Here is a 14,134-nt window from a genome sequence, read left to right as displayed (position 1 = left end):
GGTGTTCTCAAAGTACTGGTCGCTGAGCCATATGCCGCCCTCAAGATAGTTTCATCTGGCCCTCCCTTGTTTATCAGGTTTATCATTAACCCCTTAAGGACCAGGAATTGCAGAGAAAAAAATTGTCTGAAAGACCAGAACATTTTAAAGCATTTTTGCTATGACTTGTATTTTTTACCTATTAAAACTATATATTATTTTTTTTCAGTAGACAACCCAAGGTATTAATCTAGGCCCATTTTGGTATATTTCATGCCGTTTCGTCACATAATGCAATCATATTAAAATTTTTTTTAACTTTTTCATAAACGTTGGGTTCTCACTGAAATTATTTACATACTGTGTATGCAGTCATAAGATAAATGGCTGTAAAAGCTTCTATGTTATCCCCTTTGTGCAGAAACAGCAAACATACTTGGCTTTGCCATTGCTTTTGGCAATTAGAATGCTAATTGCAGCTGCGCACCACACTTCTGCAATTCCTGGGAGTGAAGGGGTTAATCAGGTAGTTTGTAAGGTTATGGTTAGCTGTAGTGTAGAGATTTCCCTCCCAGCTGACACCTCAAACCCAATGATTCCTACCCAATACTTCCCAGGTATGTTCTCTCTTAGCATTTAACTACATTTTTTAACTTTAGGATTTAATAAAAAAAATATGGAGTCTTGGACTTATGGGGTATGGCAAGTCCTGCTATTCACTTTGGGATTTTACATTAAACAAGATGTCTCGTCTTTAGGACCTTGAATGCTTTAAGAAAACTGCTGTTTTAGAATTGCATTAAAGTGCAATAAGAAAATATGCCAACGTGTTAGAGCATATTCTTATTGCACTATTGCTTGTACATAATTATGTGTTTAATCCCTATAAAGGGATCATAAGCTAAGTAAAATAAACAGATCCTTGTAGAATAATTTACCAAATTCTTGTTACTATCACCGACAACATGCATCAAACTCAAACGTTAAAAGAAAATTTGTGGTGAGAGGTCAGTCAGTATTTATTCAAACATCACTGGACTGACGACATTAAAGAGAAAGTAAGTCCTAGCGTTTTACAAACGCTAGGATTTACTATTGAAACAAATAAAGGGCAATTTCATTCATGAAGTATAAAGATACTTCATGTAGAAAGCTCCTTTATTTGATTCAATCAATCGCCGTTTTTAGCTGCTACAGCAGCCCACAGCTAAAAACATTTTTGGCTAAGAGGTGACGTTTTCACCTCTTAGCCAATAGCCGTGCAGTAAAGTGAAAACGTCACCTCTTAGCCAAAAATTTTTTTAGCCATGCTCTGCTGTAGAAGCTAAGAGCGGCGATCGGTTGAATCAAATAAAGGAGCTTTCTACATGAAGTATCTTATAATTCACGAATGAAAGTGCCCTTTATTTGTTTCAATAGTAAACCCTAGCGTTTGTAAAACGCTAGGATTTACTTTAACTTTAAGCATACGATCTACCCATAAACACTCTTTTTAAAGGAAAATGCTTTATGACTGGGAATTTTAAAACTACCACTAATGTGCTACTTTCTTCTGATATCCCTTTATATAAATGTCTATAACTCGTTTCCTCTAAGCTCCAAAACTCACACAGAAATGGGGCCTAACATGATAAAAACAATAGACAAAGAATAGCCCGAGCGGGGCATGACATTTTTGTAAAGTTTATGTCATATCCATTAAATTAGTCTATATAACTCCATACCTTCATATTTTATGGCATCTCCTGTAAGAACATTTCCCATAAAGGGACATAAGTCAAAACAAATTCATTTAACAGAATTATTTTTGCCGTGCAAGTTAGCAAATAAATGCCTCTAGCAAAACCTATCCTCATTAGAGAGGGATAGCTTTCATTGTGGACGGACATACAGAGCATATGTACACATGCTCTCATCTACATTCGAACAATAAGCCTCCTCAGAGAAATAACAGGCACTACTGCACTTTTTAAACAGGCAGTTCAAGAAAATAAAGCAGTTTCTGGACTCAGCACACCTAAGGTGCGGTTATGTATTTATAAGTGATCAATAATTAAATGTTCATAAAGCATGCAAATTACATTTAAAAGGAAAATAGTCAATTTAAATATCACCACATTACCAGTACATAGGCTCACACTATCCACTGTCATTGTCCCAAAGAGTCCATCCTTGTGGAACAACATAAATGTATATTAAAGTGTCAGTAAACGTTAAAAATAATGTTATATAATTCTGCACATAGTGCAGAATTATATAACATTATAATAGCCAAACATTATAAAACAATGTACCCTATTTTATTTTATTTTTTAAAACGCTGTTTTACAGACCCGCTCTCTGTACTCTGCTGAGCGGGTCTGTTATATTTACTCAGCGTATCGGGCCAGCTGTATAGTCACAGCCCAGCCCGACCGCGCCATAGCACTAAGTGCAGCTCGCTCCCGCTGTCAGACAGAGCAGGAGCGAGCTGCACTTCGTCTTATGGCGCGGTCGGGCCGGGCTGTGACTATACAGCTGGCCCGATGCGCTGAGTAAATATAACAGACCCGCTCAGCAGAGTACAGAGAGCGGGTCTGTTAAACAGCGTTTTTTTAAAAAAAATGAATAGGGTACATTATGTTTTATAATGTTTGGCTATTATAATGTTATATAATTCTGCATTATGTGCAGAATTATATAACATTATTTTTAAGGTTTAATGTCCCTTTAAACCTGACCTTAAACCAACAATAAGGGAAGATATTTATGATGATGCAGGTGATAATGTAGAGACCCTGAGTTAAGTTGAGATAGCGTTGGGTTGAAAAAATCAAAACACAAAACTAGGAATATGCTATAAGCCCGCCAACATTTGTGACATGGAGAAAACTCAAATACTATTGCAAACGGGAAAGGCTGCTAATAATACCAGTGCTGTAAATATGGGAAATTTTATCCCGACATAAACTGGGCCAATAAAACTAGTATTGCAGCTAAGAAGATATATGTTACATGTTCTCAAGGATAATACCTTATATAAATTTAAAAATGGTTTAGATACATTTCTGACTAGAAATAGAAATCAGAGATATGATTGCTTGTGTTAAATGGGTCACCTTTTTTAATGGGATTAATTTAAAGTGATAGTAAATCCTAGAGTTTGAGAAACGTTAGGATTCACCAGTGGAACAAAAAGGGCACTTTCAGTCATGAAGTATAAAATATTTAATGCTGAAAGTTCCTTTATTTGTCTGACGCGTTCGCCATGCTGAGCGCCTCAGGCAGCCCACGGCAGAACACTATTTTGCTGTGAGGTGATCTTAGCCAATAGCGTGCTAGCTATCCGGCAGGGAGCCAGCTGGCCCGCACGGCTATTGGTTAAGAGGTGGAAACGTCACCTCACAGCAAAATAACGTTCTGCCGTGGGATGCCTGAGGAGCTCAGTGCGGCAAATGCTTCAGACAAATAAAAGGAACTTTCAGCATGAAGTATTTTATACTTCATGACTGAAAGTCCCCTTTGCTTCACTGGTAAATCCTAGCGTTTCACAAACGCTAGGATTTACTATCACTTTAAGCTCAACTGAAGCTTTTATTGTAAGTATATTAAGATTTGTATAGGTTGAACTCAATGGACTTCTGTCTTTTATTCATTTACTATGTATACACCAAACTAATACAAGAAATAAGATGTTAAAAATACACTGCATTAAGAAAATACCCAAAGAGAACTTTTAATTTAAATAAAGTTTGAAAAAAAAAAAAAAAAGATGGGTTTATATTATTGTACCTTCTCTGCCTTTTTGTCAGATATGTCCTGCTTTTCCAATACAGCTATGCTCTCCTTTAGATTCTTAACTATGTCTGCAGGAGACTTGTGGGACTTCCCAAAGGGAAACGGCATGGCTTGTGGCGTCACGCTGCGCTGCAATCCTGCACCTCCTGCCAGAGGAGAAAAAGGAAACATGAAGTGTACGATGTCAGCGTGATAAAATCAACATAAATCAAGGCAATGTCTATATGTAGTCACCCAATAAATATACCTACCTGAACTTAAAATAAAAAAAAAACACATAAAAATTCCCTTAACAACACACACAAACAAAGCATATGTTAATAATGTGCCATGGTAGACTTATCTGTCTACACATTTAGAGCTTGGAGTTGTATTGTACAATTGTTAAGCACAACTTAGTCACCTGGAGGGCTGCTCTGAGTATTCCAATCACAGGTGGGGAGCCAGCGTCTGAAAGATGTCCACAAATCTTTTGAGTGGTCTAAGAATAGAAAAAAAAAAAAAAAAAAAAAAAAAAAAAAAAACACACCACTATTACATCTTTCTATTTACAATTTGTAAGAAAATAAAACATTCAGATTGATTCTCAGTTCCGAAAAAAACAACCACAATACATATATAGCTAATGTAATGTACTAGTGTAAAGTCAGAGGAAAACAAAAGAAGACTTGAAACATCTTGATTTCTGTCAATATGTGATCAGGACTACATCATTATAGTGTTTTATTTATAGACAGTAATTATTATTATCATAGCATATAAATATAATACAAAAGGTTAAACATATTAACCTTTAAAAACAACAAAGGCAAAATACATATACAATCTTATGCAAAAATACAACCAAAAATCTAAATTTAATTTATTAGCAGCATATCTCAAGATAGAGATGTATATATCTGTATTATTTTTTTAAACAAAACTATATCACTAAGGTTTGGTCTTTTGTTGTGCATTTATATCCAAGGCATTAGTGGTATCTGTATATAGATATATGGAGAACAACCTAAAAAGTTTAAGTGAAGGTCAATTTTGACGAATTAGTGCACGGTCTTTAATAATCCTATTAAAAACAAGGGCACTTTAATTCATCAAAATTGACATTTCAAGTGTTTTCTTCAAAAACGTAGCTTTTAATCCTGAGAGCCGCTGCAGCGCTTCCTCCGCAAGTCCTCTTCGCGGCTCCAAAATGACGAATCCGGCTTCATCCAATCACGGCTTTCCCTCAGGCCATGATCCCCCCCGGGAGGGATCGCCTTGATTGGAGAAAGCCGGATTCGTCATTTCTGACGTAAGCAGAGGCTTCCGACCCCAGGGGAATCGATGGAGCAGCTCTCAGGATTAAAAAGGTAAGTTTTTGAAGAAAAAGCTTGAAATGTCAATTTTGTATTTTAAATAGATTATTAAAAACCGGGCACTAATTCGTCAAAATTGACCTTCACTTTAAAAGTCAGTGGCCCCCTGGCGCCTGGGTTTTTTCAGCCATATATAGAGTATATATAAATAGGGATGGACAAAAGTTTCTGGGTGCTAAATCTTTTGGCTGACCCATAGAGTTTGAACAGAATTTGTTGACCCCTGACCTGTCACTGTATTTAAAGTGACAGTATACACCATTTAACTGCATGTACACTACTATAAAGAATAATATGCACAGATACTGATCTAAAAGTAAAGTATAAAACCGTTTACAACCTTACTTAGAAGCTCCCAGTTTAGTTCTGTTTAAAAGGTTAGTGAAACACCCACTGAAAGTGGTTGTATAGCAGACCCTCCCCCCTCTCCCCTTCCTCTGCATATGAAAAGACTTTACACAAACAGGAGCAATTTGGAGTAGGTATACATCAGTATACTCCTAAAACTTTGGGGCTTGGTTAAAAGTCTGGAAATCATCGCAATGTTATTAAAAAACAAAAACACTGTATAGGCTATATAAATGGATCATCTACAAAACATTTATGCAAAGAAAAATCTATATAACGTCCCTTTAAAACTCTTTTTAAAAAGGGACAATCTAGGCCAAAATAAACTTTCATAATTCAGATAGGGCATGTAATTTTAAACAACTTTCCAATTTACTTGTATCACCACATTTGCTTTGTTCTCTTGTTATTCCTAGTTGAAAGCTAAACCTAGGCGGTTCATATACTAATTTCTTAAACCTTGAAGGCCGCCTGTTAACTGAATGCATTTTGACAGCTTTTCACCACTAGAGGGTGTTAATGCATGTGTGTCATATAGATAACATTGTGCTCATGCACGTGGAGTCACCTAGGAGCCAGCACTGAATGGATAAAATGCAAGTCTGTCAAAAGACCTGAAATATGGGGGCAGTTTGCAGAGGCTTAGATACAAGGTAATCACAGAGGTAAAAAGTGTATTAATAGAACGGTGTTGGTTATGCAAAACTAGGGAATGGGTAATTAAAGGAATTATCTATCTTTTAAAACAATAATTCTGGTGTAGACTGCCCCTTTAATCTAGGGCTTATCTTTTTCCCTCAATTAATTCTCCCAAGCTGATGCTTCATGTGTGATGTAGATGCTATTAAAAACTCTATATATTTTTGAAAAAGCATAACATTTTAAAAAGTTGCATAATAAAGTGTTTTACTGTGTACAGTAATGTGCACTGGTAAAAAAAAAATAAGTGTTTTTATGTTCTCAAAATGATTTATCAGTTTTATTTGCTACATTAAAAAAAATATTATAAATACAATACCTAATGACTTCCAGTGGTTAAAATGACTGCATATCAATAACAGGAGGCAACTAGGATTTATTATAATAATAGGTAGGAAGACTTAAGAAATTTGGTAGTAACCATTGTATTCCCAAGCCTTTAAAGGGACATTAAACACTAAATACATGCCAGATAGAATGATGCAATCAAAGAAAAGATTAGTCCATGAGTAACATGTAGATGTATTTTTTAAAGTTTCATTAGTGGTTTAAAAAGTGACAAAATAAGTGTAAAGTTTTAGTGTCTATAAAACACTGGGAGCTGCCATGTTGTAACTTGTGTTACCTTCTCTGCTGTGGCCAATTAGGGTCAGTTATAAATAGGTCACTAGAGTGTGCAGCCAATGGTTGTGCTGGATTTAACAGTGTTCTGCACTTCCATTTCTAACAGGAACTGAAAAGCTCACAATTTCAGAATGGAATTACAGGAAAAGAGGACAAAATAAATAATGAAAGTATATTGCAGAGTTGTTTTATTATATACAATTTATCATTTTATATTACCATCGCAAAGTGTTTAATGTCCCTTTAAGATGTCCCGAACCCTATACATGATATTATCTAAGAATCTAAGAGATATCAGACCAGAGAACATAAGGCAAACCACCCGAATGAAATTAAAAGGGTATTAAAACACAAAAAAATTATTTTGTGATTCAGACAGAGCATACAATTTTAAAAAAAAGTTTCCAATTTACCTATATTATCAAATTTGCTTTGCTCCCATGATATTCTGTGTTGGAGAGATACCTAGGTAGGCAATCTGGAGCACTACATAGCAGTAAATAGTGCTGCCATATAGTGCTCTTGCAAATAGATAACATTCTTGTAAAAACTGCTGACATATAGTGCTACCGAAATGGACCAGCTACTAAGAATACATTCTGTTTTTCAACAAAGGATACCAAAAGAACAAAGAACCATTGATAAAGGAAGTAAATTTAGAAAGTTGCTTAAAATCACATGCTCTATTCTGAATCATGAAAGAAAAATCTTGGGTTTCATATCCCTTTAAAGGGATAGTCAAGATTCAGATAGGAGCATGCAATTTTAAGCAACTTTCTAATTTACTCCTATTATTTTTTTCTTCATTCTCTTGGTATCTGTGTTTGAAAAAGCAACAATGTAAGCTTAGGAGCCGGCCCATTTCTGGCTCAACACCTGGGTAGTGCTTGCTGATTGGTGTCTAAATGTAGCCACCAATCAGCAAACGCTACCCGGGTGCTGAACCAAAAAAATAGGCCTGCTCCTAAGCTTACATTCTTGCTTTTTCAAACACAGATACTAAGAGAATGAAGAAAATGCGATAAAAGGAGTAAATTAGAAAGTTGCTTTAAATTGCATGCTCTATCTGAATCACGAATGTTTAATTTTAACTAGACTATCCCTTTAAGCCAATCAGCTGATATCACATTTCTCAATTTCTCCAATGTTTTCAATGTTTGTTCATTAAATCAATGTTAAATTATGGAATTTGTGTGTGCTTTAAAAGCATGTAAACTGGCATTCGGTTAGGAAATGTTGCATTATTTTGCAGTACCATTTTTAAAGCCTCTTATCTCTGCTGCTGAATTTAAGTGATCAAAACAATTACTGTAGTAGAATGCAGCAGGATTAGACTTGGATTGCGCACTTCCATGATTTACAAGGATTCAATCAAAAACGTAAAATTTCCAACTACGTTGTTGGAAGAGAGGGCAAAGTAAATAATAAAGGGACAGTAAGCGTTAGTACTGTTTGATCGTAGTACGGACTTACCCCTGTGAAGGCTCGAGGGTTTTCACTTTTTGAGATGAGATTTGTTTAGTGACATTTTTTTCTGCAGGTCATTTTTTAATAAAATAAAATTTTAAAATTAGGCAGTTACACAAAAAGACAAGATCAATTGCAATGTGTCGATTAACTGGAGAATAAAGCAATTTTTAGGTTTTATAATATATTGCAACAGTTGAAAATTACATTGCAAGTTAGCTGCGCAGAAAAAAAAAAATACGTTCTTAAAATCTCTCTTGAATAAATCCATTTCCTTTGCTCTTGGTCTAACACATAATTATAAGGTAAAAATGTAGTAACAAAAGATGCATTCCTCACAAGAATGACACTTTCAGGAGTCACAGCTTTGCAGACCAGGAAAGGCTAGGGGGCAGGGTTGCAAAAAAGCCTGAGACAGTCAATGCTCTACTGCTTTGTTGTACTGCTCTGCATTTGACTGTTCTCTTCAAACAGTGCCTTGCTCTAGCTGCACAATGTTTGAGTTTAATATTGCAGAGTCAGGCTTGTAAAGTTTGGAATCAGCTTGTTCAATTCTTGCAGGAATTGTTAAGCCAACCATTTTCAGAAATAAAGGGATAGGAAAGTCAAAATTGAAGTTGCATGATTCAGACTGAGCATGTCATTTTGAGACACTTTTAAATTCACTTCTATTTTCAAATGTGCTTCGTTTTCTTAGAATCCCTTGTAAAAAAAAAAATGAATATGCACATATCCTACACTAGTGGGAGCTGCTGCTAATTGGTGCCTGCACATATTTGTCTCTTGTGATTGGCTAAACAGATATTTTCAGCTTCCTGTCAGTAGTGCAGTGTTGTCCCTTCAGCAATGGATAACAAGAGAATGAAGAAAATTTGATAATAGAATTAAATTGGAAAGTTGTTTGAAATTGTATGTTCTATATGAATCACAAAAGAAAATTTTGGGTTTACTATCCCTTTAATCAGAACACAGCATTATTTGAAAAAGAGCAGTGTGATGTGGAGCAGCGCTGCAAAGCAAAAGTGTAAACAGTTTCTGAATGCACCTCGTTCTTTCTGCAGACATGCTGCATTTTCTGTGAAGACATCTCAGATCACATGTTCATTCTTGGGGAACACTGAAAATTGGCAATTGGTAGCCGTGAGTTGGTGGAAATGGCCTCTTTAAAGTAAAACACTTTTTGTATATATCATTAATAGGGCAGAACAGAACTTCCCATGCTGTTCTGCCCACATTACTGTCATGTACCCAAAGATCTAGGTGTATTTGCGCGCACACACCTACTACATACAGTAGCATGTATGGGCCCATTCTGATTTTATGCATGTCATATTACGCTACATCTAAACAGTGGTGCTGGGGAGCAAAACTGACCAAGTATACCGCACTCTGACACACTAAAAAAAATGATATTGGCATTTGGGGGCCATGTGTAATGTTTCCATTGCTACTTCGCATTACAAAATGTTAACGTCACCCTCAAATTCCTTCACAGGTGTAAGTCAGTACTATGGGACTTGGTCAAGAGTAATGTTTACTGTTTGAGTATTTGGCATTGGGTTTTTTACTAAGCATAATTAAAGATCTTACTTTATACTCAAAAAAAAAAAAGCAATCAAATCAGTTATAAAGCATTTAAAGTACCTGTGCCACATAATAAAAATTCTGAGGGGAAATGTTATTCATTCACAATATATAGCACAACAAACTATTAAAATTACTGAGTTTCCCAAAATGTCACCAATTACAAAGTCACCTAGTTCACCCATGAATGTGGGCACATGGAAGCTTGTATCTATCAGCCATAAATCACAACTGGCTACAGCAATAACTTGTCATCTCTATTGCCTATGCCAAGGGCTTCATAAGAGCTACCTGATCCCCAAAAAAGACATAAGCATTTGGCAGCAGGAGGGACTAAGGACCAATCTTTTGAAAAAAAGAGGAGCGCCTCTTTAAAGCAATGGGTATCACAGGCCTCTATGAATCATAAAGGTAAACACCTCATGATTTTGCAACTTATGCAAGGACTCGACATACCCAGGCACCTTAGAATTATAGCCCTGGTTTAGAGTCAACCAGCTGCATCTACAAGTTAGCTTGGTGTGGCTGGATTCCTTTCTAGGCCTTACATCTGTGAAATACAAATACAACTTTTATTTGATTATTATATAATGTATGTGTATGAGATTAGATAGATTTACTTTAACTACATTACGTAGACGATCGCCAGTAAAATGTTAATCACCTGTCAACTATGGGTGCATGAAATCCTTAAGAGGGCTGCCCTCTTCCAAAAATAAAATGTAATTCCCTTCCACTGTGTTTTATTGTGACAAGGGCTATGAAAATCCAAATTCCTTGACAAAAACTACCCTGATGCTTAGTAGGGCAAGAGATCACCTGCAAATTATAGGATGTTGTGACACATTTTAAAGAAAGATTTTTTTCTGTTTCAACGTCCTTTCAGAATGAAACAGAACAGATGCCCTATAACTGAATCCCTCTTTAGAAAAGAAAAAAACTCATCAGTATTCCCATTGAGGCATCTTTAATGGTGATTACTTGCATCCTAGTGCAACAAGAGGGGATTCTCCCTTTACAAATCCAGGACTCAATAGTTTAACCTCTGCTAAAGCTTAAAGCTCCTAGTGCTATGGCGATTACATGCATCCTAGAGGAGCATGCAACTGCTCATTAGGAAGCACCTGAAGGCTGCCTCTTATCTCAGTGGATTTTTTTTAGCTTTTCAAAGCTATACAGTGTTAGTTTGTGTGTGCTAATATGGATAACATTGTCCTCACTCCCGTGGAGTTATGCACGAGTCAGCACTAACTGGATGAAATGCAAGTTTGTAAAAAGCACTGAAATATGGGGGCAGTCTGCAGAGGTTTAGATACAAGGTAATCAGAGGTAAAAAGAGTATTAATATAACAGTGTTGGTTATGCAAAAACTGGGGAATGGGTAATATGGTGATTATCTTTCTAAACAATAAAAATGATCAAGTATACTGTCCCTTTAAGCAAAAAGATATCACAGCTTCAGAACCAACCTGGCTGTGATCTATTTTACTTAAAAGTACAGTCTACTCCAGAATTTTTATTGTTTAAAAATATAGATAATCCATTTATTACCCATTCCCAAGCTTTGCATAACCAACCCAGTTTTTAATATACTTTTACCTCTGTGATTACCTTGTATCTAAGCTTCTGCAGACTGCCCCATGTATCAGTTCTTCGAAAGACTTGCAGTTTAGCCAATCAGTGTTGACTCATAAATAATTCTGCTGGAGTGAGCACAATGTTATCTATGCGGCACACATGAACTAGAGTTAACTAGCTGTGAAAAACTTTAAAAAGCACTGAGATAAGAGGCGACCTTTAGTGGCTAAGATACTAGCATATGAGACTACTGTACCTAGGTTTAGCTTATAACAAAGAATACCAAGCTAACAAAGCAAATTTGATGATAAAAGTAAATTGGAAAGTTGTTTCAAATGGCATTTCCTATCTGAATCATGAAAGATTAATTTTGACTAGACAGTCATGTTGGAATACTATGTCATATGTCTAAAAATATTTATGCAATTTGTTAAATTACCAGGTATTAAATATTTTTAAAGATGATAAAGCTGAAGGGGATTCAAATAGAAGCTACTCACTAATAAAATGTAACAATAATATAAGTTAATGTGAAAATGTAGTTGATAGACTCTTTATCATAAAGTAAATTCACATCAGAAAAGGGATGAAATAATCTAATTGCCCATACCCAGGTTCAGGAGCAGCAATGCATTGCTATGTCTGTTGCCATTAGATCGCCAGATGTGTTCAGCTATCTCCCAGTAATGCATTAATGCTCCTTCAACAAGGGACACCAACAGAATAAAGCAAGTTAGTAAACTGGAAAGTTACTTAGACGGACAAGAAACACGTTTCTTTTGTCATGATTCAACATACATTTTTAAACAACTTTAAAATGTACTCTTATTCTTTTTGATTCATTCTCTTGGTGTTCTTTGTTAAAGGAAGAGCAGTGCACTACTGAGAGCTAGATGAACACATTGGTAAACCAATGCCAAGAGGCATTTATCTGCAGCCACCAATAAGCGGCTAGCTCCCAACACCTAAGCCCAATCCTATGCTTTTCAACAAAAAATACCAGAGAAAAATAGGTAATAGAAGTAAATTTGGTAATAGAAGTAAATTAGAAACGTTATAAAATTGTATAATCTATTTGAATCATAAAGGAAAATGTGATGCATGTGCTTTTTAGTTGACAAGGCTTGCAACTATTATTTTGTAAGTAAAATTTTGCATTGTTTTGCAATATATCTAAAGAGGCAAACTAGGGACAGATATTCAGCAGGTTAGGGTACTGCAGTCTACAATTCACAATGGAAGATGGAGAAAAATAAATGAAGATAGTATACAGCAAATCATATTTTGTATAGGAATAATTGAACATTGTATATTATAATCTCAGTGTTTAGGTCCTTTTAAAAAAAAAAAAACTGTACTATATAATGTTTTATATTCAATCCTGAACATGCAGCAGGGTATTATCACTGTGACAATGAAGATGGCTCAGTGTATTATAATTATATTAATCCATATATAGACATCCGTAGAAGGTAATTGACACAGTGCAATGTATAGTATGTTATATTGTTATTGATGTTAAAATATCTACCCACAAATAATGAAAATACCAAATGATAAGTATATTCTGACATACAGAATGTTTACATTAATAGAACGAGTATTTGAATACAGATGATTAATGTAATGTGACAAGCATCTATATTCTATACAGAGACAATGAATATAGTGTTGGGAATAATTATGACAACGATATAAAAGTACGTTCCTCGTATTGAATATTTACAACTTGATAGATGCCATTATATCAAAGCTGGTATGTTGATGTAACCGGAGTACAATACAGGATAATAACAAATACAAAGCACAGTACAATTGTATTGATTTTACACCGATTGCTGACCTAATATGCTCCAGGCACTGGGACACACCCTCCTTTGGGCTCCGTGTCACACTGAGCTCACTCTGGTCGCGGGGTCACTCTGGGGTCTCTGTGTTCTCGGGTCTCCTGTACACTCCTCCTCGGACTCTCTTTCAGGGTATATCAGGTTACCGGTAGCAAGTTAATATCTCGGTGACTCTCCTATCGTTTCAGTTCCGTATATTACCGATTTCAGGTCACTCCAGGGGGTCTATCTCCAATCCGGTCACTCCGGGCGGATCCTCCCGTCTCTATGGTATTCTCTCAATCCCAGATGTTTTAGTTCCGGCGCGTGTAGTGACGTCACTTTGGCAGCGACATCCGGAGTATTGGAGTACACATTGCAGTATTCTATCTACTTACTGTTGTGTTGTTTGGCCTAAAGAGCGGCACCTAGTGATTAAGGTTCTGTATTAATGCTCCAGACTAAATGAAGCTATGCACGGGATTCAGTTAATCTTTCTATAAGTATGGTCCTTAAATAAATTTCCCCAATCAGTTGAAGAGATATTGCACATAGTTGAATTGCACATATATGTGTTCCAGTTTTCAAAAGACGGCTATTTCCAATACACACTTGACATATTAGTAAACATGCTTCTAGTAAAATCACAGTGTGCACAGGAGCATACTATGCACCCACGATCAAACACTAATCAAGCTGTCACTTTAAAGGGATATGAAACTCAAAAATCTTGTGATTCAGACAGAGCACACAATCTTTCAAAAGTTTCAAATACTTCTTTTATCCAATATGCTTTGTTCCCACAATATTTTTTGCTGAAGAGATACCACGGTAAGCATCTGGAGCACTACATGGCAAAAAAAATAGAGCTGCCATCTAGTTTTCTGTCAATTTAAT

The 14,134-nt window shown here is 35.9% G+C and overlaps 1 protein-coding gene across 2 annotated transcripts in view; it reads right to left on the bottom strand.

Annotated features, from left to right (window-relative positions):
- LOC128656132 (calcium-binding protein 39) overlaps positions 1-13,549 on the bottom strand; it is a 101,467-nt gene extending 87,918 nt beyond the window's left edge. For both annotated transcript variants that reach the window (XM_053709856.1, XM_053709857.1), the window contains exons 1-3: positions 13,255-13,549; positions 4,160-4,237; positions 3,751-3,902 (exon numbers count right to left, since the gene is read on the bottom strand). In XM_053709856.1, coding sequence (XP_053565831.1) covers positions 3,751-3,864 — 114 coding nt within the window. In that variant the 5' untranslated portion in view covers positions 3,865-3,902; positions 4,160-4,237; positions 13,255-13,549. The remainder of the gene's footprint in view (positions 1-3,750; positions 3,903-4,159; positions 4,238-13,254) is intronic.
- Positions 13,550-14,134: the final 585 nt, after the last annotated feature.

The sequence above is a fragment of the Bombina bombina genome, chromosome 4, assembly GCF_027579735.1.
Source record: "Bombina bombina isolate aBomBom1 chromosome 4, aBomBom1.pri, whole genome shotgun sequence".
NCBI lineage: Eukaryota > Metazoa > Chordata > Amphibia > Anura > Bombinatoridae > Bombina > Bombina bombina.
Note: the sequence above shows the minus strand (reverse complement) of the source record. Positions and strands in the feature narration are given on the sequence as shown.